This window comes from Macaca nemestrina, chromosome 1 (assembly GCF_043159975.1).
Source record: "Macaca nemestrina isolate mMacNem1 chromosome 1, mMacNem.hap1, whole genome shotgun sequence".
Taxonomy (NCBI): Eukaryota; Metazoa; Chordata; class Mammalia; order Primates; family Cercopithecidae; genus Macaca; species Macaca nemestrina.
Genome location: NC_092125.1, coordinates 16,067,900 through 16,095,693, shown reverse-complemented (window position 1 = coordinate 16,095,693; position 27,794 = coordinate 16,067,900). Strand labels below are relative to the sequence as shown.

Genomic DNA, 27,794 nt, shown 5'->3' with positions numbered 1-27,794 from the left:
TTTGCCAACTAGGTGTGAACAGGAGATGAAGAGGTTGAGGGAGGGAAGGTCATTCTATATGAAGGGTATGATCCAAGGAGAGATTTGGAATGGAAATTCACAGTATATGATGTGTGGGAAAGTGTTGAGGGAGATGGGCTGGAAAGTTCGAGAAATAAGGGTCTATATCTGTGCTTTCCAATATGGTAGAATCTCATCACAGGTGGCTATTTAAATTTAAGTGAGTTAAAAGTAAATGGAATTTAAAATTCAGTTCCGGCCGGGCACGGTGGCCCACGGTGGCCTGTAATCCCAGGACTTTGGGAGGCCGAGCCAGGTGGATCACAAGGTCAGGAGATCGAGACCATCCTGGCTAACACGGTGAAACCCCGTCTCTACTAAAAATACAATAAATAAATAAATAAATAAATAAATAAATAAATAAATTAGCAGGGCGTGGTGGTGCGTGCCTGTAGTCCCAGCTACTCAGGAGGCTGAGGCAGGAGAATGGCGTGAACCCGGGAGGTGGAGCTTGCAGTGAGCGGAGACCGCGCCACTGCACTCCAGCCTGGGCAACAGAATGAGACTCTGTCTCAAATAATAATAACAATAATAATAATAATGATAATAATAATAATAAAATAAAATTCAGTTCCTCCGTCAGACTAACCCCATTTCAAGTGCTTGGTAGCCCTATGTGGCTGGTACCTGCCATATTGGAGAGCACAGACATAGAACATGTCCATCATCTAGAACTTCCTATTGGACAGCGCTGGTCTCCATGGCATTTCTCCTTGTCCCACAGGCACAATGAGCAACTGCAGGCTTCTGAGGAGAAGAGTGACGTGCTGAGAGCTGTGTTTTAGGACAGCTATCCTAGAGCTGTGTGTGGGCAGAGAGTAGCAAGCAGGTTCGTTAGGAGGCTAGGGTAAAAAGGCAGACAGGGGACACATTTGTCATACACCCCAGTGAGGCACAGCATCAGGGAACAGGAGGTCTGCAGGTTTCAGGACAGGCCAGTTCGGGGAGAAAAGGGACTAGCTGTGATTATCAGGTCACTGGTGATTTATTTACCACTTCCTTGAAGTATTAAAATTGTTTCGGTACACTGCAGCTCTCATTAGAGACCTGCACAAACACAAGTTAGCTTGAAAAGATCTGTGCCAAGCGACTGGAGAGTGAGGGAGCAGGGGTGAAAAGAAAGAGGAAGCCAGGAGAGGGGACTGCTAGGTGGCCTCCAGCACACACACCCAGGCTGGTGGCGGCAGTTCATGGTGGTAAATGTGCTCACTAAAGCTCCGGATGAGAATATCTTTTCAGGCATCCCTTTTAAAGTGATGAAACAACTAGTACAACATTAAACAGGATAAATGACATTACCTGACTGGTCCTTTGTATCAGACTCAAAAGATGGTAATTAGAACGGCCACACAGAAACTCTCCAGTCAAAGCACTAAAACTCATTGATTAGGATTTGAAACTAAAAAAAGTTTTAAATAGATAGAATGAGATTTCCAGAGTGTTTGTAAGGATCCAGATGAGATTTCCTGTCATTTCCTTTCCTGGTGGCCACCACTCTACTGTCGTGATTTCCCTCCACTGATCTTTTCAGCAGACAGGCCAGAGGATGCTGCGTTCTGATGCCTTCACAAAAGGCAACAATAGACCTTCAGCAGACTGGGTTTGGCACCAAGACTCAACTCCTGCAGTGGAGTTGAAAATTTCCTTCCACTTGGCTCTTTCGGAAAGACCTAGGCAAGGGCAGGTATCCTTGTACATCCCCTTAGACCCTGAAGCAAGCCCTCTTCCAACCCATGAGAAGGGCATCCAGAGGCAGACACCCCCCATACATATACAGGGAGCCTAGTGCTCATATCTGTGTTATTTACTGATGAAAAGAATAAACGCGGCAGAAACAGTTCTTTGTGGGACTGAATAAACATAAATCTTGCTCTAGAAGCCCATACATTTGAGTAACCCACATAAACTGACAATTCAGACCCAAGCATCTCACTCAAAAAGGATGGCTGAATTTGGGAAGTGAGGAGACTAAATAACAAAACACCTAACTCCTTTTGCGCAGGTATTAGAATGCCTCCCTCCAAGGTCATCTCTGCACAAAGATTCCCCTTTCCACTTAATATCCTTTCCGACTCAACTGAGAGGTGTTTTACTTCTATTGAATCTTCCCATGCCAGAAAGACTGATTCCCTATCTGAGAATAGGAGGCAAAAAGAAACCTTTTGTACTGAGCACCAAGTTTTAAATACGTTGACCAAGTTTTAAATATGTTGTATTTTCCTTCCCTGCTTAGGTGAAAGCATGAGAAAATGCCCCTCCTCTCATTTACAAGTATTTGCACTTTCCAGAAGCGTGACTTTCAGAACGCCTAAAAGGTCCCCCAAATTGTTTTCTCCTAAAAAAGCTTAAAGAGAAGCCAACTGTGGTAGTTTTCTTTTACTCTCTGGCTCTGCAAATATGCATGTTTCTTTAGACAAATGCAAATGAGCAGCCTTGTTATGTGTGAATTTCAAGACAACTTTACTTTTATTGCAAAATCTACATCTCTTAGAAGAAATCTGCCAGAAACCTGAGGGACCTCCCTCCACTCCTCACGGGCCGGAAGTAGGGCTCACTGGTTTGATTAGTTTTCACCAGGGCACCCCTAAACGTGAGATTGTCCGAAGGAGATCCCCCCAGTCATGGTAAACACCCACTAGCATGGGTCAAGCTGGGACAGGAACTTCCCCGCGGAGCAGTCGGAGAATAATCATCCTAGCCCAGGCTCACGTGGTGCTTACTTTGTGGCAGCTCCTGTTCTTGGTGTTTTATGTATGTTAATTCATTTTCTTTTCACAAGTCTATGAAGTAGGTCCTATGATTTCACTTCCATTTTACAGGTGAGGAAAAGGAGGCCTGAAATGATCAATGTTAAGTGGGAGGGATGAGGTGTGAACTCAGGCAGGCTGTGTTCTAATCCCTAAGCCACACACCTGTGCCAGAAGGATGCACATTTTATAAACCATCTCTCGGGAGACGCGTGAAACCACGGGTCTAACTTAATGATGGCTTCTGTGAGACATAAAAGACACACTGTAAAATGCTAGCACTCTGCAAAATGTGAATAAATGATGGAAAAAGGATTAGGGTTTAAAAGTAATAAATAGCACAAGTATGGTTAGTAAATTAGGGCAGAGGAGATTGAAATGGAAGACGTGCTGTAACACATGGAGCAATCCAGAGTTCTCTGTCCCAGCTGAAGACTGCTGAAGACACACGCTTTCCTTCCCTGCTAGCTATTCTCAAGACCTCCCCCCACAAATCATGAAGAGGTCTTTAGGATTACTTGGTGAACCATCAATTCTCTCTTCAAACCTTCCCGTAGGAATAACATTCCTACTTCGTCAATCACCAATTGCTCAAGGAAATTTATGACAGGTCCAAATAGTGGCCACAAATTTTATGGCACCCAGAAAAACTGGTGATCTCTTTTCCATACATCTGTGATGGCTGCCCACTTATACAAGACTGTCTATTTAGAATGCTCATAAAAGCGATGCTACAGACAGGAAAAAAAGATGCCATCCAGGGACCATCTTGGCATATCAAAGGACATTACCAGTGGCTTGTTAAACAACCTTCCCTTAGGTCACCTACGAAAATTTGGCAGTGATAACTCTTCCTTCACAACTGATGAAACCCGGACTAGCATTCGTTGGCTAATTTGAAATCAGTCATGTTCTTTCCAGATCCCTGAGACCCAAGAGCTGAGTCACTGAACGGAGGAAGTCATCAAAAGAGACAGGTTTGGCCTGGCCCCACAGCCGGGGGAAGCCTGGAGCCAGGGACCCTCTAACAGAGGAAGGCAGAGGAACCTTCTGAAGCGCACACTGGAGAAAAGGAATTGAGCACTGATTTTAGGATCTTACTTGTAGTTTTTCTCCCAGAATTTCACTGGCCTGACATACGATGTGATGAAAATGACACTCCCAAGAAATGGGCTCAATGGGGTAGAAAAGATTGACGTGGCAATCGTCTGAAAGAAAAGCACGGCAGAATCTGAGAATGTTGAGTTAAGGCAAAAAAAATTATTATTCCTATATTTTTAAAATATTGTTTCAAATTTTGATGAGTTTTCACTAAAGCCATTTTTTCCACCAAAGAAAGAACAAAGGACACACACTTAATCTCTCTATGTATAGATTTATAAACATAAAACTTTCAGTAGTACCCTGCTACGTCTCATTTTACCACCATGTAAACCAAATGATTCTCATAAAAATCTCAGCGGTCTTAGTCTGATTCATGGCAAAGATTTAATATCTAAGGATTGAAAAGAACAGTTTCTCTTTACTAAGATTATTAGCTGAACAAAACACACTAGGGTACATTTACTAAAGTATCAAGTAGCTTTGTAAATAATTAATATTAGACGATACTTTTTGAAAACAAATAATAGAATTGTTCGGGAAGGTAGCATCTGTTTCTTGAAGAATGTTTTCCCACTGTTCGAAATATCTATCCATCTATCTACCTGGGTAGATGCATACACAGATAAACAGATACTGTATATTGAACACCATTGGTTCAATTCAAGTCATATCTAGTTTTTAAGCAAAGAACACCACATGCACATGAAGTAAGTGTTTTGTGGGCCAAGTTGCTTCTATAGGCATTCTTACATGAGTTTCTCACGTACTGGCGTGTGTTAGTTTCACACACCTTGCTTGATCAAAGAGGTAATTGCTCAATATTAAACTTAGCATGTCTGTTGCTTTTGGCTTAAGCCCAACGGATCTTTGGTGATTAGTGGCGAGGAGCCAGAAGCAACAGTTCTCTGAGCAAGCTGGTCCCTTCAGGTCTCACTCCATCACTGGAGACTCCCAGCTGCCAATCACTCACCATCATTGTGGCGCAGAGGTTCTGTGGGGCCTGTGGTTGGAAGCGAAAGAGAGAACTGCTGGCCAGAATCCATGGGGGTGGCAGAAGTCAGTGGAGAGCCAGATTGCCCAGGTCCTGTAATATGGACATCCTTCCTGGTCCTAGGGTAGGTATTAGGACTTGGATCATTCTACTACAGATCTGATCTGACCTCCTACAAGGCTGGTCTTCCTGCTGGGAAGTTGTTGACAGCTGTATCTCTCTCACTGCTGAACTAAGGGGGTCTTATTTCTGTAACCCATGTTCAAAACGTTCTGGCACAGAGTAAAAAGGAAATGCTTGGCACAGACAGGAAGACTCTGCATTTCATTATCAAGAATATAGAAGTAACTCAGACTTCTAAGTGGTTTAACATAACGTTAAACAAATTATGTGATAAAGGGGTGGGGATGGAAGTAGGGATTCCCTAATAGCCCCATTTATATGTAAGATATAAAACAGGAGCGAGTCTTGCGCTGTCCACACTTTCACATACATTTTAGTAGATTTAAAATCAGATTAAAAAAAAATTATCCGGGCATTGTGGTGCACACCTGTAGTTCCAGCCACACAGGAGGTTGAGGTGAGAGGATCTCTTGAGCCCAGGAGTTTGAGGCTGCAGTGAGCTAGAATTGCACCACTGCACTCCAGCCTGGGCAACAGAGTAAGACCCTGTCTCAAAAAAATCATGATTTTTTTTTTCAAGAGCGACTTTTTTTTTTTTTTTAAACTTTCTATTTACTCCCAAGCATTTTCAGGAGTAAAATGTCACATCCTCCACTAATAATACATTCCAATGTTGAATTGTTTAGGTATCAAAAAGATCTCTATTGTGCTGCAATTTAAATCCAATTCTTTTTATTTTGACCTAGGTTCAAATAGAGAACTACAGAACAATACGCTACTGTAATATCTATTATCACCCATCAGTTTCCTCTTCTGAAAGCTGAAAATACCTAAATACTTCTGCCACAAAACACAACATATTAGCTATTATGCTCCTTGTCATTGGGAGAAAAGGGAATTGCACGGAAGATATCATTGCGTGAAGGTATTGAAAAAAATATTAGAAAGCAGAGTGAGGTCAGAGCTGGAGTTTTCTGAGGGGCTGTGTTGAGAAGAAAGGAAGAGGGAGAAGTCCCCACATCAGGGGACAGAGGGTGTGATGAGGCTTGCAGAGGAACCAGGACAAAACCAAGTGGAGCCAGGGCTGGGCAGATGTGCTAATATGTGATTATCTGGCTAAGTCTGTCTAATTTTTAGAACACAGGGGTCCTGCATGGTCTCTACACATATTAAAAGGGGGGCTGATTGGCTCTTGTTTTTGATTCTAAAATTTCCCTAGAGATTACATTGTACATTTTTTAAATGCCAGAAACAATTATCCAAAATTTAAGAAGTGAGGAAACCGTGCTAGTCTAAAAATAAAGTTCAATGTGGTAGGAAAGGAAATGACGTTTAACAGGTTAGAGGGAGGGTGGCAGTGAATAAAGAGGACCGTTTTTTCAGGAAGATCAGTAAAGAATTATAGCACACTCTGGGCAAATAGGAAAGGCTGTCACTACTACTGGCAAGACAGCGCCAAGAAAGAAGAGCTACTAAGAGGAGTAGGCGCATAAAGCCCACTTTATTTCTAAGAGAAACAGCTGAGAGATTAACCTAAGGGGTAGATGATCACTCCTTCAAAAGCACACTTAAAATGCAAACATCTATTATTTGTTTTGTTTGTTTTTTGTTTTTTGTTTTTGAGATGAAGTCTTGCTCTGTCGCCCAGGCTGGAGTGTAGTGGCACCATCTCGGCTCACTGCAACCTCTGCTTCCCAGGTTCAAGTGATTCTCCTGCCTCAGCCTCCCAAATAGCTGGGACTACAGGCGCCTGTCACCACGTCCTGCTAATTTTTTTGTATTTTTAGTAGAGATGGGGTTTCACCGTGTTAGCCAGGATGGTCTCAATCTCCTGACCTCATGATCTGCCCTCCCCAGCCTCCCAAAGTGCTGGGATTACAGGCGTGAGCCACTGTGCCCAGCCAGAAAGCATCAATTATGAAAAGATTTTAAAAAATCATTAGAAGTGCAAAAGGATGCACCAAGTAGAAAGCAGCCCTCCCAATCTCTGGGTTTACTATAGAGAATCTGGCTAAGTCTATCTAATTATTAGAAGACAATGGTCTTGCATGGTCTCTACACATATTAAAAGGGTGAATATTCTCATCTTTCCCTGGAGGTTACAAGCTCAGAAGCTAACAGAGGCTATGGAGGGAGAAAACATGCTAGTACTAGAAAAAGCAATTTACCAAACAGTGCCCTGCTGGCCTGAAAGCTAATTCAATTCCAAAACAGAGCAAATTAGTCCCTTTTCAATGCTGATATGGAGCCCACAGCTTCTTAATAGAGTGATAAAATAATTAACATTTCAAAATTAGCCAAGATCCATGGTTGACACTTAATAACTTAATAGCTTTGTCTGGGTGGCATGTATATCCAGTTTTTCAACTATTTATCTGATTATAGTTTGAACAGCATGATGTTGGACTCCAAGGAACAAATATCTACCTTTACAACTGAGGAAGGATGAGGGGGTGTCCATGGGTACGGGGGAGAGGGTAAAGATACTGTCAGTGGCCAGCCTCCAGGGAGGTCAATTTGAAGGCTCTGTATCTTAGCAGAAGGGGTGGAAGTGGGTGTCACTAACAGGGCCAGGCTTAGGAACAAAACAAGGGGGTCCACTGAGTGTTCTAAAACGGAACCACCAAATGCCCAATAAAATTTGCATCTCAAATGTTTCCATGTTGTAAGGCAATTAGTCTATACATCGTGAAAGTATTTAAATTTAATGCTCACTGTGCACAAGCTGAGATAAATCCTAATGCTGTCTTTATTCTTATAGGACTTATTAAGTGCCAAATACCATGTGCTCATGTGTGAACCCTCAACACAAATACAGGGCAAGTATTTGAAAATTATGGTTCCCAGAACAGTCTTAATTCAGTCGTGGAACTCCAAGGAATAATAAGTAATATTGAACTCACCTAACAAGGCATAAACATCAACAAGAAATGCTACAGACAGATGCAAATCCAAAGTTATGACATCAGGAATTATAACTTCAAGTTTTAAATTCTTGGTGCAACTCCTCAACAACAAATTTGCGTTAATCTAATCATTTTCATTGAATAAACATGCTTTAAATTCTAAAAAGGAAACTTTAGAAATACGTCAGAAAGAGATTAAAAATCAACTCAATATTTCACCTGTTTTTGTTTTAAAGGACTCTATTTGGAAAACTGAAATTACTGGCTTTATAGAAAGTGACTGCAGCTAAATGGAAAGGGTGGAGCACAAGCTCAGGCTTTGCAAATATATATATAATTTTTCCTTAGCTTGTTCTGCCAAATGACCTTGAAACACTTTAGAAATATTAATGCACATCTAAGAATAGGAACATAGAACAATGTGTATTGTGAGATCCACTCTTCGTATGCTTAACTTTTTTTTAAAAAAAGTTATGGGCCTGGAAGAAATAATTTTTCAAAATATAAAATATATTATTACTCAAGGATTATCCTAAGTATGTTTCCATTCCTGTACACCAAGTTAAGATCCTAGAGATTCCTTAAGAATTGTCTTAATGAGCCTTATGTAAATTTCATATGGAAGAGAGCGCTGAGTGGTCATTCAAGTTAGCTAACAGCAGCCCTGATGGATTGCCAGAGTTTAGAACTGTGCTTCACACACACTGATGGCATAAGAATCACCAAGAAAGCTTGTGAAAAGACAGACTCCAGGATCCCGGCCCGTGAAATTTGATTTAAAAAGTATGAGCTGGGCCCAGGAATCTACTTAGTTTAATTAGTTTCTCCAGGGATTCTGATGCAAGTGGTCCCTGTTTCCTGGGAAACACACAGGTTTAAAAACTCTAAATTCAGTGGGAAGGAAAACCTTTGAGGACGTATTTTAGGTCTGAGTCAAATTTTAATTAATCTCTTTCTTCGAGAGTATTTTTAAAGCAATTTCTCTCTCCGCTTCCCCTTACCCACATGTGCACATATATAAAACTTAGCTATCAATGTCAAAGTGATGTTTAGAAGGAGCATCTCAAAATTTGTTACGAAGTAAATTAAAATTATTACGTAAACACTGTAAAATACACATGGAAACCAAGGCTTCCTGCCTGATAGCCACTAAAAGACCATAATTTAAGTTGTTAGTCTTCCAAATGCTGTTTGTACCTAATCTTGGGTTTCTGAACATCACTGAAGTACAATATGATAACCATACTATAAAATAATATACACTTGATAAAAATGTATTGAATGCATCAACCCTATCCACAATGTTTAATAACAGCAAATGTATTTGCACTATTTTGCACAAGGTGACTCAATCATTTAAGCAGTAACTTTCCATTTAAAAGACAGGGTATCTTAATGCAGATCTGGGCATGGGAAATGGAAGGACCAGAAAAAAAAAATAAAAGTAACTCCTGAATATGCATTAGGAAGCAGGAAGAGTTCAAAATTAAGAAGTATCTTTTAAGGCTAAGTGGCCTAAAGGGATCCAAAGTGCCTCTTCATGTCCCCATTAAAATGTAATCTTAAAGACTTTACAATCTTTTTATTGCCAGGGGTCAATGAAAAGCTTGCTTCCGTAAAATGTGAATCTCAGCTGGAGGGTGAAAATAGAAGCAGAAAGGATACGAGGAATGGCAAAGAGCTGAGCAAACACGTGAAACGAAGAACCCCAAGCCATCTGCCACGGAGCCACATACGTCAGGACAAACTGTAACTTGTGAAGCAGGTCCCCGAGCTGAAAGTAAAAAAAAAAACAATTCATCAGAGAGGACAATGACAACAGTGGTAACTGCATCAAGGTCATTCAAAGGACATTTGTCAAGGTTAGGAAGGGGCAGTGGGGCAGTGAAACTACTGTCTGCCTTCTCACTCTTATCTTTCTGCATCTCTTATGCCATGCAGCCATTTATTGATATTTTAAAACAGCAACAGGCTGATCAGAAGAAACCTTGCATGGTTAATCTCAACAGATTTATTATTTCAACCTACGTATATGGTGTATCTCTTTGCCTTTCTCAGAAAAACAACTGCAGCTTGGTCTTTCCTCCTTCATATTGGATCTTTTGGAGGGAGTACATACAGAAACCTGTCATCGTTTGACATTGTTAAGGTTTTTGTTAATTTCATTTTACCTCTTCAGCTGCTCCTACTGGAGAAAATAGCTCCATACCATTGAATTGCAAGTTACAAAGTACTTTAGAAAGCTAAGACAGTATATGAAGCTATTGCACTGGCCAGACAAGCCAGCACAAGGAAAAACCGAGTTTTGGGAAGATATCGAAAATACAGAAGAGAGACCTCACATAGGGTGAACTGTTCAGTGGTTTGATTGGAGATGGAGATGATGAATGTGCAGGGAAGGATAGAGAAGGATGGACTACTCTGGCTTTAGATCTCTGCATTGTGGTAAGAAATGGCTGATGAATCCCAGATGCAAAATTCTGCTGCTGTCACTTCTAGATGCGGTCAGTCAGTATCCCACCAGGATTTCTTTCCCCAAAATCAACATCGGACCTTCTTCCATAATGAAAACTTCAAATAGCATGCCATGTTTGTTCCCAGACTGGCTAGCATTTGAGACAATAAAATACATTCACCAAGGCCGTGATGTGAAATGAGAAGAAAAAATACAATCTTTAATTACGCTCAATAGCCATTATATAAAACAGAAGGTCACAATGAAAAGAGGGCAAGGATTGGGCAATGGGGCCATTAAGAAAGCATTCAAGGAACCAAGATAACTGAGCCCTTCTGTGAAAAGCCAACCTGGTGATTTTGGAACCAAAAGATGAGGTGACCCTGATTTGTTCCATGAAAATGTAATAAGGCAAAGGGAGGTTAATTAGAATCCTCTCCAAATCTTTGCCTCACTTTTCTGGTCTCTACTGATTCTCATAAATATTCTGGTTTTGGAGAAAAACTTTAAAGTAGAATAAAATATTACTGGATAGGCCATAGTATATGAACCAAGAATAAAAGGTCTCTCAAAGGCACAGCAAACATAGAGAATCCTTAAGAAGTCACAGGCATCTGGTTATGTATAGAAACCCTGACCTAGAAACATGTCCACCAGAGATTCTAGTTACAAACCTAGCACTGAGTTTTAGGTGAAAGCTGAAGAATTTTAGATAGAAGAGAATGGAAGAATGATAGGGAGGGTGGCAGATGGTGAGAGGGAAATAAAAAAAATACGGGAAACAGGGAAGACAAAGGGAGGATAAAAAAAGCAAAGAAAAGAAAAATGAAAGAGAAAAGCTAGATGATGTGATCAGGCTTGTGGAACTATAAGGAAATATGAATTCCAGGAAAGGAAAAAAGGAGTTTGTTTTTTGCTCATAACTTTTCACTTTCTTTGCTCTCACTCACTTGCGTCAACCATAGAGGAATGATCTCGATTGGTTTCCAGGATATTTCAGAAAGGCCACTTTGGTTTTAATCCTGGGGTTGATTTCAGCCTCCTGAATCCATTCTAGATGGGACTCCACAGCCCCCAGTGCCTTTGAGAGTTTGTCAATTGAAAGAGCAGCCTTTCAGTCTGTCAACCTGAGGTCCAGTCTCACAAGTTTACATAAAATACAGTCGTTTCCCAACCACCTTACTTTTTACCATCATTAGGTGACTTCTACAGATCAAGAAACGGATAGTTCTAACACAACTTCAAACTCTTGACTCACTTCTGTGAAGAGATAACGATTTGCATTAAAAGCCAATGTCATTTCCTTTTATCTCCACCGTTAACCCAACCAGAAGGGGAACACGTCAAGGGCCCAAGAGAGGATATGACTTCTGGGTTACCAACCAGCGCAAAAGTGGTGGTGGGCTCTCTTGCTCATATATACCTAACCAAACTCTATCAGAAAAAATACCTCTGGATTTGAAATCTTCTAGTCACCCCACTATTAAGAATTCTTAGTTGAGTTATTAAGAATTAATCTTGTGACTCATGTCTAGGTGAAAACTGCAAGCATGAACAAGATTACCTCATAAGATACATGGCCCCCAAATGCCCTAAAAGTGAATCATGAGTTATGGAAAGTTACTCCTGTTAGGTTTTCTGTGTATTCCTGTATCCTGGGAGGCGTTTAAGCCACCTTTTGAAAAAGCTGATAAGTAGGTCAGTTACAGCAACTACAATCAGACTGGCTGCTCCAGGGAAAGCTTCATCTGCAAGTTTGAAGCTCTAACAAGTGAAACTTTGCAGCGTTATGATTAAATGAATCTATTACAATTATTTTCTGCTTAGCACAGCAACTTCTATTTACACATAAGCCAAACCAGTAATCAGACATCTAAGGATTCCAGATACAAGCACTCTTCTGCTCTAATTGCAGCCGAACCCCCAGGTGTCCTTGTTCTTTTCCTTTGACTCTCTATGCCTTTTTTTTTTTCCCATGAACTTTGTGAAGAATAAAATACGTGCTTTGTAAAGCTTTTCAATATGAAGCTCACAAAACAGACTCCACCGTTCTCAATCATTGAAGAAGCCAGATCTCCCGAATGTCATTTCTTTCTGTAGTAATGATTCCTCCACAACACAGTAATTGTGATGCTCCTCTATGAAGCCCACCAGAAAAAGGATGTGTTCTAGATGAGTCAGATGCTAACGCATGCCAATATTTAAAAGCATGGGCTTGAGGGCACGCTGCCTGAGTTTGAATCCCAGCTCTATCTCTGGTCATACATTTCTGGATCTATAAACTGGAGATGATAATAATACCTCCTCAAAGTGTCATCTGAGGATGAAACGGCTTCATCTTTGTTAAAGACTTAGAACAGTGCCTGGCAAACATAAGTGTTACAAAAGAGTTTGATAAATGTTAGGACAAGTGGATATCTTATTCACAACCTAGTAATTTTAGAGCCTTCTTATTCCCCAAACTGAAACTCACCAAGTCCAGGTCCTCTCATTTTTCAGAGAAAGAAACCAGGCTCAGAGGGGTTAAGTGGATTGCTTAGATCAGACAGCAAGTTACTGGCCCATCTGAAACCAGAGATCGAAGTTCCTGATTCTCCATCCAGTGATATTTCTTTCACCCAACTTTACCATGCCTCCTAGAGGCCATGGGCCTTCTGTGAACTACAGCAATGGGAAGAACCTGCCTGACATGCAGCAGCTACAGAAAGGTCCCCTTTATCCAAGATTTCCTGCTGACAGCAGAGGGGCAGGATCACAAGCATGAACATCACACACTATAGCTGCAGCCACGATTCAGACAAATGATGGCTGCAGCCACGTTCTTTCATATACACAATGAAAAAGGACCTGATCTGCCCTGGAACATCCTTTTCAGTGTAAATGTCTAATTAATAAAATATGATACTACCCAAAAAGCCTGATGACCCTCGAGGGATCTCAAAACGGCAGACTGCTGGCTTACTTGTGCTTCTTGAATGTACAACTCCAAAAAGATTGATTTGGCTCATGTATTTTATTCTTACAGTGTGGAGAGACATGATCCAGGTTTAAAAAGATTCAGCTTCATATTTTCCCTTTATACTTTATCCTTCTCTTTAAGGGTAAAATCAGGTAAAATAATTTAAAATGAGTGTGTATCAAAATAGCAATTTCTAAGCACAAAAGAAAACCTAAATATTGATCATCAATGAGAAAAGTATATGAAGAGGGACCTCCTGCACCACAGTGGCCATTGTGTATAAAATAATGAAACATTTAAGATAAGACTTAATGGAAACAGCCACACCAACACCTTTCCAGTAAGCATGGCCACAAGCATTATAATATTGTATTGAAGTACTTTAAATAGAAATCTCATTTAGATTAGCTATGAACTTGCATCTCCTTAGACAGTTTGAGGTCTTTGTTTTTATGAAGCTTATCTCACTCCTAACATTCTACTTCCAAGATCTTAAATCTCAGCCCTATTAAAATGCATAATAAACTTTATGAGTTACTGGAATATTAGAGAAAACAAAATCATTTGGGTTTTTTCCACTCAAAACACTAGGAAAGGAGTAAAGAAAATCACAATGAGGGCCTGGCACTGTGGCTCACGCCTGTAATCCCAGCACTTTGGGAGGCCTAGGCAGGTGGATCACCAGAGGTCGGGAGTTCTAGAACAGCCTGGCCAACATGGTGAAACCCCGTCTCTACTAAAAACACAAAAATTAGCCAGGTGTGGTGGCACACACCTGTAATCCCATCCCAGCTACTTAGGAGGCTGAGGCAGGAGAATCACTTGAACCTGGGAAGCAGAGGTTTCAGTGAGCTGAGATCATGCCACTGCACTCCAGCCTAGGCGACAAAAAAGAAAAAAAAGAAAAGAAAATCACAATGGAATGGCTGTTTCCCAAAGAAAGCCACCATAAATACTCTCATTTCAAATGACCTATTTTGGAAATACCTTTTCAATTAGACCTAGACGTGCTGTTATATCTCTGCTATAGATAGTAAATACACAAACCAGCTTGAGAGAAATGTCTCCAAATAAAGGTGACCCCAAAACTTTTCCTTGCAAATACATCTGCAATAAGGCATATCTTCACTCTGGAGACACCCCCCTCCACACACACATTGTCCTTCCTTTAATGAAATAACTGGCTACTTACAGAATTTTCTTATATTTGGGTATTGTTTTAGGAAGCTATACATCCCATTTGATTAAAGTGCAATTTTCTCTCCAAATCCCACTTATCACCTTTTAGCCTATTGCTCCATCCTTACTAATCTCCCAGATTCATTCTATCATTTGCCCTTTTTTTTGCATTTTGTTTTATTCAGTTAGTTCCTTCTCAGCTTCAGTTAACTTCACCCCAAATTTGGAATTACCAATGTTTGAACTTCAAGGGGTATACAAGGCTGAAAGGCATCGCAGAAACTGGCTGCTGAGTTAACGATGCATGGAGTTCAAAGTGACAGAACAGTGAAGAAATTGAGGCTCTTGAGTGCTTGTAAAGGAGCAGACGAGATGAGAAGAAATCTGGAGATTCATGGGGAACCACATTAATGAATTCAGGTGGGAGCCCAGCTGAGGGATTAAAAGCTGGGAACAAAGGAATTGTGGAAAACCGTCAGATGTTTTGAGGCACAGGTGGTGATATGGGGAGTAGAAAAATGTTCAAGAAGGAATAGAGAAAGCAAAGCTAGTGACATCTCAAATGTAGGACACCATTTTTGGGGGAGGGGAAGCACCACTCCTACAGAATAACAAGTTGTTAACAGAAAATATGATCATTCAATTTGGGGATATGAAATATTTCCAAATAGTAGCTGACAATACAAGACAGAATTTTGTAAAGTAAAAAACTTACTCAGACAATGGTTATAACTCATTACAAGAGTGACTTTCAGGCCAGAAGCAGATTCTACCTCAGTAGACAATGTGTTGGGAGCCCATTAAATAGCATCCATCAGACTTTGCAAAATATTGATGGGCTTCATGGAGCATGGTAATGCGTAAAGGATACCATCCATTATAAAAATAATACAAATAATCAAAGAAGTTGTAAGAAAAAAATAAATTAATAGTTAACTCAAAAAAGGGGGCACACCCCCACCACCACCCCTGCAACAGTCAGAAGCAAACAGGTAATTTGAAATAAGAATGGTTAAGTCTGAACTGACACCATGCCGACCCAAAGGGAACATAGACATGGATATAGGTCTTAGGAGCTGAGGAATTGCGTTTTAGCATATTTGAATGGGTTCCATGTCCACAAAGAGCAAATTATAAAAAACTTCATTTACCAGTGTTGGGAAAAAGCAAAGAGAGTTTGCCTTCTGCCTGTTGTAGAGTAGATAAAAATCTGTCATCCATGATACACCAAAACCTCAAGTCCTCATAATACAGGGCAGTGGGATTTAAATTTAAACTATTCCAGTAGGGTGAAAATTTAAAAACAAGAAACTAACATAAAAGGCAGTGAAGGATGATAAAACTTCCTCACAGGAGTAAATGCATGAGATCCATTTTTTCTTTTGGCTCCCACGAGTGACAACATACAACATTTGTCTTTCTGAGCCTGGTTTATCTCACTTAACATAATGTCCTCCAGTTCCAATCGTGTTGTTGCAAACTGACAGGATTTTATTCTGTTTTATGGTTGAATAAATTCCATTGTGTATATATACACAGTTTCTTTATCCATTCCTCTGCTGATGGGGACTGAGGTTGATTCCATATTTTGGCTGTTGTGAATAGTGCTATCATAAACATGGGAGCACAGATATCTTTTTAATATGGTGATTTCTTCTCTTTTGGATAGATAGCCAGCCTTGGCATGGCCAGACCACATTTCAGTTCTAGTTTTAGCTTTTTGAGGACCCTGCATACTGTTTTCCATAGTGACTGTATTCATTTGCATTCCCACCAACAGGGTATAAGTGTTTCCCTTTCTCCTCATACTTGCTAGACTTTGTAACTTTCAGATAACAGTCATTTTAACTGGGGTGAGATGATACCTCAATGTGGTTTTGAGTTTCACTTCTCTGATGATTAGTGATGTTGAGCACTTCTTCATATACTTGTTGCCCATTTGTATGTCTTCTTTTGAGAAATGTCTATTCAGAAATTTTGCCCATTTAAAAAAAATTTTTTTTTTTTGGCTATTTAGTTGTTTGAGTTCCTTACATATTTTGGTTATTAATCCCTTGTCAGTTGAATATTTTGTAAATATTTATCTCCCATTTTGGGGGTTGTCTCTTCACTTTGTTTATTCTTTCCTTTGCTGTGCAGAAGCTTTTCAGCTTGATATAATCCCATTTCCCAATTTTGGCCTTTGTTGTCTGTGCTTTTGAGGCCTTACTCAATAAATCTTTGCCCAGACCAACGTCCTGAAGCATTTCCCCAGTGTTTTCTTCTAGTATTAATTGTTTCATAGTTTCAGGTCTTATATTTAAGTCATTAATCTACTTTGATTTGAGTTTTGTGTATGCTGAGAGATAGGATGAAACTAGATGTTTCATCCCTCTGAATACACATATCCAGTTTTTCCAGCATCATTTATTATGTTTTTAAGTTTTTAATTTTTGTGAGTGCATGGTAGGTGTACATATTTATGGGATACACGAGATATTTTGGTATAGGCATGCAATACGTAATAATCACATCATGGAAAATTGTGTATCTACCTCAAGCATGTATCCTTTGTGTTACAAATAATCCAGTTATATTCTTTTAGTTACTTTTAAATGTACAATTAATTTATTATTGACTACTGTCTCCTTGTTATGCTATCAAACTCTAGGTATTATTCACTTTTTCTATTTTTTTTTTATACCAATGAACCATCACCACCTCCTCCCAATGTGCCCTTACTACCCCCAACCCAGCCTCTGGTAACCATCCTTCTATTCTCTGTCTCTAAGAGTTCAATTGTTTTGATTTTTACATCCCACAAAGAGATGAGAATATATGATGTTTGTCTTTCTGTGCCCAGCTTTTTTTACTTAAAATAATGACCTCCAGTTCCATCTATGTTGTTGCAAATGATAGAATTCTTTTTTATGGCTGAATAGTACTCCATTGTGTATAAGTATCACATTTTTAAAAATCCATTTACCTATTGATGGACACCTCGGTTGCTTCCAAATCTTAGCTATTGTGAATAGTGCTGCAACAAACATAGGAGTGCAGATATGTCTTCAATATACTGATTTCCCTTCTTTGGGGGCATATAGCCAGTAGTGGGATTGCTGGATCATATGGAAACTCTATTTTTAGTTTTTTGAGGAACTTCCAAACTGTTGTCCATAGTGGTTTACTAATTAACATTCCCACCAATAATGCACAAGGGTTCTCATTTCTCCACATCCTCACCAGCATTTGTTATCACCTGACTTTTGGATAAATGCCAGGAGATGCCGATGCTGCCAATCTGGGGACCACATATTGCAAATCATTGCACTAAAGGGCTAGAAGCACGGTATTCAATTTTCAAAGCACTAGAGGAAAAAAAAGACCAAAAAAGTTCATTTTGTTCAATAGATGGTAAGAAAGAAAAGGTGGAGAGCCGAAGTAAAAGCATCATGAACATAAAGCCAACAAAAAATACCATGGTAGAAAAAGTCCAAACATATCAGTAATCTCAGCAAATGTAAATAGATAAAATTTGCCTATCAAAATACAGACTCTCAGTCTGCCTTAAAAATTAAAATCTTGTTAGATTTAGAAGAAATATTAAAGTCACCTAAAACTTTTAGGTAAAATAATGTTAAAAAAATTAATACATTTTTACCAAAATAAAGTTTCCTTATCTCTTTTAATAGTAAGCAAAATATTGAGGCTTTTACTCAAAATAGAATAAATGGCAGTACATAATGATGAAAGGAGAGTGTCACCAGGAAGATAAAATAATTGAAATATATACACTTGGCCATGTAGTCTCAAAAATATCTGAAGTAAAAATGGGTAGAATTACAAGGAAAGATTAATAAATCTATAATCATAGGGGAAGATTTTAAGATACCTAGCTCAGAAAATGATAGTTCAATTAGACAATAAATAAGCATATGAAACATTTGACCAACAGAATTAACAAACTTCATCTAAGAGATATGAGTATTAGAATCTTAAAACCAACCAAAAAAATATAATTTTCAAACATAGGTACATTTACAACAATTGATACCTTACTAAAGTACAAAAGCAGTCTGATCCATGCCAAAAATTAATATCATGCACACTGTTTTGCAATTAAATTAGAAGTCAATAATAAAAAGGTGGCAAAATAATAATTGTAATAATCACAATCCTTTGGATTTGCATGTAATAAAAACAATGGAAATAACAGTTAAGAATAAATTATAATGAAAAGTAGAACATATTTTAAAATGAATGACAATGAAAAGCAGCAGTACCAATTAGAACTCTTAGAACCTAGGTAAAGCAATCTGTAGAGGAGAAGATAATGCCTTAAAATGTGCATCTTAGAAAAGCTTCACAGTCCATGTTGGCAGGCTATTTCCTAATGTAAAAATTTGACAAGGATATTATGAGAAAGAAAATACATTCTTATCTATGAATATAAATGAAAAAAACTCAATGAAATATTTACAAAATGAATCAATAAATGTATAAAAACACATCATCATCAAATTTGGTCCACTTTATAATGATATAGTATTAGGAAAAAATGTTAATGTAATTCACAAAATTGAGAAAGTAAAAAAGAAAAACTGTATGTTGCTCAATTGGTGCAGAAAGGATGTAAAAAATGAACTCAACACCCATTCATAAACATCCCTTACAAACTAGTCATAAAAGAGTCATTTTTAAACCTCATAGAGGATACCAGAGGTATATGGCAATAAACACCGTACTTAGCAATAGAATCTCAGGATTATTCAGACAAGAGGCATCAAGCAAGATGAATCTGATTAACCTAAAATAGAAGAGTGAAAAGAAAATTACTAAGGGAGACTAAAATATAAGCAGAGAGGAAGGAACCTGGGGTAATAGTTTACCATCTGTGAAGTACAGTTTGGGAAATTTTAACTAAGAAGAAAAACAGAAACAATGCAGGGATGACATCATCCAGCAGGAGTAGGCTACTTAGGCAAGTAAATGTGGTATTAATAAAGGAAATGCAACAAACCCTGATTCTTTGATTAGCCGACCTCATGCAGCCAGACACATTCAGACCCTTAAGAGAACACAACAGACAGAAAACATTATTTTAAGGTCATATTTCATGACTGCTAATTAGCATATCCATAAATGCAAATGAAGTAGACATTGCACATTGAAATTTTACAATCTACCAAGATGTAGGAATGCACAAAACTCAAAGGTCTCCTCTGGACCCCTGAGAATTCAGAACTAAATGTAATTCTGGGTCTGTGTGTTCCTGCATGTGTTGGGATATGGAGCTTTAGGTTAAGGATGTATGGGGAGGTGGGCCATTGAGGAAGGAAGCAAGGGTGGACTTCAATAAGGAAGAAACAGGAGATAATGAAAGTGACTGATGAGGGAGAGATGAGAGATGCTTTTGTTCTCTAAGTATCCTGCTAATTTCACCCTGGAGTGAAGTGGTAGAAATGACACAGTTTATGCACACATTCTGTCTTCCTTTTCAATTTCCTGCTTCTTTAATTCCATGTTATCCTTCCTGTAACCATTCCATATATGAAACAGCTTCTCCGTCTTTGAACTGCATTCTATTTAGCTCTCTCTTCCTTGTGGAGAAGTAGCTTCCTGGATTCTGCTTTTGGGAGCTTCCTCTCCTCCTTTTTTATTTGAGATGGAGTCTCGCCCAGTCTGGAGTGCAGTGATGCAATCTTGGCTTACTGCAACCTCTGCCTCCCAGGTTCAAGTGATTCTCCTGCCTCAGCCTCCTTAATAGCTGGGACTGCAGACACGTGCCACCACACCCAGCTAACTTTTTGTGTTTCCAGTAGAGACGGGGTTTCACCGTGTTAGTCAGGATGGTCTTGATCTCCTGACCTCGTGATCCACCTGCCTCGGCCTCTCAAAGTGCTGGGATTACAGGCTTCGTCCCTCTTAAAGGTCTGTTACAATCTTGTGTGTAGCGAATCCTGCCCTTGGGAAATGGGTATGACAGCCAAGTTCATTCACCTCCTATCAGGATACATGCTGCTTGCTTTTACCCACATGGTATTTCAGCAAGATAAACAATGTTAATGTATGAGCTATAAGGCAACGTTTTGTAATGCCCTCCTGTCCCTCGAATCTCCTGCATACCTCCCTGGATATCTAACTTGCACATTGTCCTGAGGTTTTTCTATTTGTAATAACATTTCATCAATCTAGTATATACAGGAATGAGATGGTTCATCTAGTGATTTTTCCATGTAACTGAATCTTTCCCTTATAAACACTGAAACTTTCCACATTTATGCTTTTTAAATCAAAATAATACGAGTTCACTTTTTAAAAAGTACAGAATTACACAAAGTGTACAGTGAAAGTTTCTGTTACCTGCTTTACTCTGACCTAACTTCCAGTACCAATCACAGTTAATGACTATTTGAGCAGTTATCCTTCCTGCATTTTCTGCATGTGAACATGTACTATACACACACAGACACAAACACGCAGAGCCTTTTTTTTTTTTTTTTTTTTTTGAGATGGAGTCTCACTCTGTCGCCCAGGCTGGAGTGCAGTGGCCGGATCTCAGCTCACTTCAAGCTCTGCCTCCCGGGTTTACGCCATTCTCCTGCCTCAGCCTCCTGAGTAGCTGGGACTACAGGTGCCCGCCACCTCGCCTGGCTAGTTTTTTGTATTTTTTAGTAGAGACGGGGTTTCACCGTGTTAGCCAGGATGGTCTCGATCTCATGACCTCGTGATCCGCCCGTCTCGGCCTCCCAAAGTGCTGGGATTACAGGCTTGAGCCACCATGCCCGGCCTACATAGCCTTTTTATTTAACTTGAATTAACAAGGTTGGGTGCAGTTTGTAGTCCCAGCTACTCAGAAGACTGAGGAGGAATCACTTGAGCCCTGGCGATCCAGGCTGCAGTGAGCTGTGATCAAGTCACTCCATTCCAGCCTGGGTGACATAGACCTTGACTCACAAAAACAAAGAGCCCTGCTAACATTGTTTGTCCCGGGTAAGGCTATGTCTCCATCACGATCCACACTTGGACATTCCAGCTATGTGAAGCAGGGTAGCTTCAATTTTGAGTTGTATTTTTGACATTTAACAAGAGAAATCTCTAATATACCAAATTTCATGTAAAATTAAAATACTTCAAAAGGCTTCTGGTTTCTTCTCTGGGATATACAAAGCTGTAAAGCATGTTTCTTCCATCCTTACAACGAAAAAAAAACCCCACAAACTTCAAATACGTGACTTTTCTAAAACTCTCATTATAGAACTGAGTTGTAGAGCAGACAGCTCTTAGAGGCACGTGAACCAGAACAACTGCATCTTGAACAGGAGCTGGGTAAAATGAGGCTGAACCCTACTGGGATGCATTCCCAGACACTTAAGGCACTCTAAGTCACAGGATGAGATAGGAAGTTGGCACAAATTACAGGTCATAAAGACTTTGCTGATAAAACAGGTTGAGGTAAAGAAGCCGGCCAAAACCCACGAAAACCAAGACGGGGATGAGCGTGACCTCTGTAGTCCTCACTACTACACTCCCACCAGCGCCATGACAGTTTACCAATGCCATGGCAACGTCAGCAAGTTATCCTATATGGTCTAAAAAGGGGAGGCATGAATACTCCTTTTTTAGCATATACTCAAGAAATAACCATAGAAATGGGCCATCAGCAGCCTTCTGGGCCGCGCTGTCTGTGGGGTAGCCATTCTTTTATTCCTTTACTTTCTTAATAAACTTGCTTTCACTGTCTACTGCAGACTCACCCTAAATTCTTTCTTGCGCGAGATCCAAGAATCCTCCTTTGGGGTCTGGATTGGGAATCCTTTCCTGTACCACAGCTAGTCCAAAATCTAAGGAGAGGAAGATACCTTCAAGGGGAAAAGAGACAACAAGCGCTCACTCACCTAGGGCAGATGCAGCCAAAGCTGGGGGGAAGATTGTGGCCGGTGGAGTTGATGAGTTGGTGAACATAGCTATGTGTGGGCTGGTGGGACAGTGTAAAGCCTCAGGGAGCCATAGAAATTGCCGGCTCTTTCTCTCAGAATTCTACAAGGTGTTCACAGAAAAGACTGGTGGGCACCCTAAGAACATGTCTGATGTGGCACAGACCTGAAGGGAGAAACGGCAGACATGCACAGGAGTGCGCAGCTCTGCCAGGCCCTTCCCCCGTATCTCCGATGGAACAAAAATTGTCATCTCCGGAGGAAAGGTCAATAAATGCTGTTGTCTTTAGGGCACTGATGAAAAACTCACTGCAGCTGCGGGGAAGGGATTGTTTAAAAACAAGAAACCCTCCTTCTGAGGAAGGGGCAGGAACGCCTGCTGGGCCCAGGATTACAGATGGGGGAGAGGGAGGAAAGCTGAGGACACATCCCTGAGACCAAAGGGTTTCATTAGGAAATTAATCAGAATGTCCTCCGTGTCCCACCCCCTGCCACCAAGTAACACGTTGCAAGTTAAGAGTAAAACATATACCAATGGGAGAGGGACAGGGAAAGGTATAAGAGCACGCAGCCACTCTGAGGTGCAGCCTGAAAGCTGGGGACCCAGCAGATTTCATTCTGGCAACCCCGCCTCACTCTCCAACCTGAACACGAGTTATCCCTCCAGGAATCCAGGGTCCACGATGCCCTGAGGATAACCACAGCAACAACGAAGCGCAACACTGTCCCACTCCCCAGTGAGATTTATTCAACTCCTCCCCCCATATTAGAAGTCTAGCGAAGGAAATGTATGTTCATTTTCAGGCATAAAAACTATTTACCTCAGTCTCTATGGGCCTCCGCAAAACATTCAGCTGTCTACCAAAAATTATGAGGCACACAAAAGGGCAAGAAAAAAATTTCACTCCTAGAAGATAAAGCCATAATCAAAGTAAGACTCAGAGATGACACATAGAGTAGAACTATCTGATAGGGGATTTAAAAGAACTGTGATTAATACGTTAAGGGCTGTACTGGAAAACAACGCAGGATGAAAGATTGAATGGGTAATCTCTGCAGAGAGATGGAAACTATAAAATAAAAAGTCAAGTGCCAATGATAGAAGTGAAAAACACAGTCAGATATAGAAGGCTTTCTTTCCACAGGTTCATCACACTGGACACAGTTGAGGAAATAATCAGTGAACATGAAGACGGGTCAGCAGCAATGGCCCACACTGACACACAAAAACACAACTGAGTTCAAAACTGAAACATTACTGAGTATCCAAAACCCTCAGAGCAATACCAAACTGTCTAACATAGGCATGCTTTGAACCTCAGAAAGAGAAGAGGAAGAGGGAAGAACAAAAGAAATATTGAATAAATAATAGCCAAAAATTTCCAAAATGACAGACAGCAAACCACAGATTCAGAAGATCAGGCAGGGAGCAGTGGCTCACGCCTGTAATCCCAGATCTTTGCGAGGCCCAGGTGGGAAGATCACCTGAGGTTGGGAGAAACCCCATCTCTACTAAAAATATAAAAATTTGCCGGGTGGTGGCACACGCCTGTAATCCCAACTACTCAGGAGACTGAGGCAGGAGAATCACTTGAACCCAGGAGGCAGAGGTTACAGTGAGCTGAGATGGTGCCACTGCACTCCAGCCTGAAGACAGAGGGAGACTCTGTCTCACAGAAAAAAAAAAAAAAAGGAAGATCAGATAGTACCAAGGAGCATAAATATACAAATGAACAAATGAATAAATAAATAACAAAACCACATGCAACAACTGCTGGAAACAAAAGACATACACTCAAACTGCTGAAAACAAACAACAAAAAGAAAATCTTGAAGGCAGCCAGAAAAAAGACACATTCCACAGAGAAGAACAAAGGTGAGCCCTGCAAAAGACTCCTCAGAAAACATGCAAGCCAGCAGGTCGCAGAGGGACATCCATAAAGTGCTAAGATGGTTGGGAGAACTGCCATCTTGTGGAACTATCAACATAGAATTCCATTCCCAGCGAAAATATATTTCAAAAATGTAAGAGAACTACTTTCTCATGCAAACAAAACTGACAGAATGCCTTGCCAACAGACCTACACTCAAGAGCTGTTCGAGAAAGTTCTTCAGGCAGAAGAAAAATAATGTAGGTCAGAAACTTGGATCTACACAAAGATATAGAACATTGGGAATGAAATAAATAAAAACATGTTTAGAAATTTTTAACTGCTCTGAAAGAGCAATTTTGCTCTAAAGCAAGAATAGTAAACAATGGATTGTGTGTTCTTAGCATATGTAAAAATAAGTATATGACAATAATAGCACAAAGGATGGGAAGGAGAAATGTTAAAGTTCCTTACACTACATATAAAGTGGTATAATATTATTTAAATTAAATATTATTGAAATTTAATATTATTTAAATTTAATATCTATTTAAATTTATATTATTTAAATAGTATACCACTTTCTGTGTAGTGTAACGACACCACACATATACCTTTAAAGGCAGATACTGATGAATTAACTTTTATATTCCTAATATAAGAGAATGACTTTTAAACGGCACAAATAATATGTCAGTAGAAGAAATGAAATGGAATAAAGAAGTAGTTCAAAGTGACATCCCCTCAAAGTTTATCCTGTTATCCTTCTTTCCACTGTCCTAATCACGTCTCTTTCTAGAGACTCTTAAAATATTTGGTATATAATTTTTTATCACACGGAAAGTTGTACAGAATCTTGGCAGCAAGAACGGGCGTTGGAGCCAGACAGACCCAGGTTCTGATGTTAGGTCTGCCTCTTACTAGTTGCGAGATGGGTTTCAGTCCACTGAGCCTCAGTTTTCTCATCTGCACAGCAGACTGGTAATGCTACCTACCTCAGAAATTTATTGTGAAGATTGAATGAGATCATCCATGTACATATTTAGCTTAAGAACAAGAACCCTATAAGTACATTCAGGTTGTTTTACTGGTGGCACTTATGAGATTGTTTCAAAATTATTTATTTTTCATTTTTTAATTTTTTGAGACAGAATCTTGCCCTGTTGTCCAGGCTGGAGTGAAGTGGCATAATCATGGTTCACTGCAGCCTCAACCTCCCAGGCTCAAGCGATCATCCCACCTCAGCCTCCCAAGTAGCTCTCCAAGAAGCACCACCACACTTAGCTAATTTTTGAATTTTTTGTAGAGATGGGGTCTCCTTATGTTGTCCAGGCTAGTCTCGAATGGCTGAGCTCAAGCGATCCGCCCACCTCGGCCTCCCAAAGTGCTGAGGTCACAGGCATGAGCCACCACACCCAACCCCAAATTATTTTTTATATGTCTATCTCTCTGGCATCCCCCATTAGAATGCACTGTCATTGGCAGCAGACACTGGTATTATTTACAGTTTTACTTTTATCTTCTAGAAGATTTGTAGGCTCATAGTAGGTATTTCAGTAAATGCTTTTCAGAAAGTGAAACAAGTGACTGAAGGCCTCAGGTGTTGTCCCAGTTCATCAAGCTAACAGGCTATAGGAGCTTGGGTTCAATGGAATTTTTCCTATTGCTTCATGATTCTCATTTACGTGTCAGATCTTCGTTAATTGCCACTGCTTTTTCAGGTAAGACAGGTATTTATCCTCTCTTCCTTCCTGGATGTTTCAAATACGTATAGTAACTATCTCAGTCTCATTCATAGCCTTTCTTCACCTAAGGTAGAAACACCATAGTTTGGACCACTCAAAGTACTTCCAAAACTGCTAGTTCAAGGAAAGAAAGAATGGGAAAATCTGTGACCTTGAAGATCTTGTCCTAAATATAAGCACCTGGTACAGAATTGAAATCTGCAGGTTCTAAATGTACATCCTATAAAACAATACGCCTACAGCCAGCACAGGAAGGCAGATGCCAGTGGTCAGCCTTGCAAGGAAAAGGCTTCCTTGGCTCTTCACCAGATTGAGTTCTCTATTCTGGAAGCATTTTAAGAAGGGCCTTTCAGAGGGCACTCCCAGGTGCTGAATGAGGAAGGTTTTCAAAATTCTTTCAGCAAGTGAGTCTAGAGTTGTCACCTGTCTTGAATTCCCTGAAGCCACTCAAACAGCCTTTGTGCCTTAAGCACACCTTACTTCCCTGCTCCTTAGAAGATTCACCAGCTCTGGCTCTTCAGTTCTCTCTATTAATGAAGGCACATCACTGCCCGGAGGGACTGCAGCATTTAACCAGTGAGCAGGCTCCTTCAGCAGAGAATGATGCAAACTTTTTAAAAAGATGGGCGTTCGTAAATACTTCTTTGATGTATTAGCAGGCATAAATGTGCCTGTGTACATCTTTGAACAATATAACTAACTTCACATATTTATTATAGTATACTTTGGCATGAGAATTAAGCAAAAATGAAGAAAAAAATCTTCAGTCTTGCATACTAGGCTTGATGTCCCAAATAGGGAGAAAAAGCTGACTCTTACTTTGAAGTAAGAGGAGTTGCTAGCATGTATTTCAGCCCCTCCCATGAGATGAACGGCAGTAACTTACAGGGGTTGAGTTAAGGGAAATCATCCTCTTTCTGTGTGGGTGTTGTCCTAGGGAGCAGAAGACAAAAAAGTGGATGCGTTAGGCTGTAAATCTTTAACTAAGGGATGTGTAGGGTCTGTACAGGCACTTTCCTGCAATTACACAACACAACACTAAGAATGCAGCCACAGGCTGTGGTCACAATGCAGTGAGCTGGCCAGTTGCGTGACATCAGCTTGTCATCCCCAGGGTAGATTTACAGCTAGAAGCAGATTGTGGTTTATTCTTCTTGGTTTTGCAAGAGGGACTCTGATGACTAGACAGCACAGAGGAACAAACTCACAGTGCAGCCTCCAGCTCTACTGGCCCTGTGCTAACTCCCCACTGTGAACAGGACAGCAGGCAGCAGCTAGACAGCTGAACAAGATTCATAAGAAGCCAAGAAAATCAAAACATACACCTTGAGAAGCCAGAGGAGCAACTCTAAGTAATCCATATGCTTAGTCTAAAAGCCTTTCTTCTCCCCTTACTCCCTTCCCCCATCACTGTGAGTCAGCATGTCTCTAGAATAATAAAACGCCACCCAACCACTGCATCCAAGCTAAGAGTTTATTTCTCAAAAAAGAGTTTTCCATCTCGGAAGCTCTCAAATGAATTCAATCAATATGTGCTGAGGAATTATTATGAACCTGCCTCTTGTTAGATGTTGCATAAGGTAAGAAAGAAAGAAATACACCAGTGGTCTCATCGCTGAGGCATTTCCGGTCTTCCTGGGAACACACATGCACTAGAGGTGCGTTCTTTGTTTTCAGGCATAGTGCAAAGTTTGTGAAATTCTTTCCCTGAACCATCCTGGGTGGCAGCTGACAGTGA

At 40.2% G+C, this 27,794-nt stretch overlaps 1 protein-coding gene across 4 annotated transcripts in view; it reads right to left on the bottom strand.

Moving 5' to 3' along the window:
* The window catches only part of LOC105464123 (pecanex 2), a 310,280-nt gene that overhangs the window by 103,188 nt on the left and 179,298 nt on the right, over positions 1-27,794 (bottom strand). For all 4 annotated transcript variants that reach the window (XM_011711793.3, XM_011711792.3, XM_071074159.1 and 1 more), the window contains 2 exons: positions 9,597-9,705; positions 3,909-4,038 (listed from right to left, as the gene is read on the bottom strand). In XM_011711793.3, the coding sequence (XP_011710095.2) occupies positions 3,909-4,038; positions 9,597-9,705 (239 nt within the window). The remainder of the gene's footprint in view (positions 1-3,908; positions 4,039-9,596; positions 9,706-27,794) is intronic.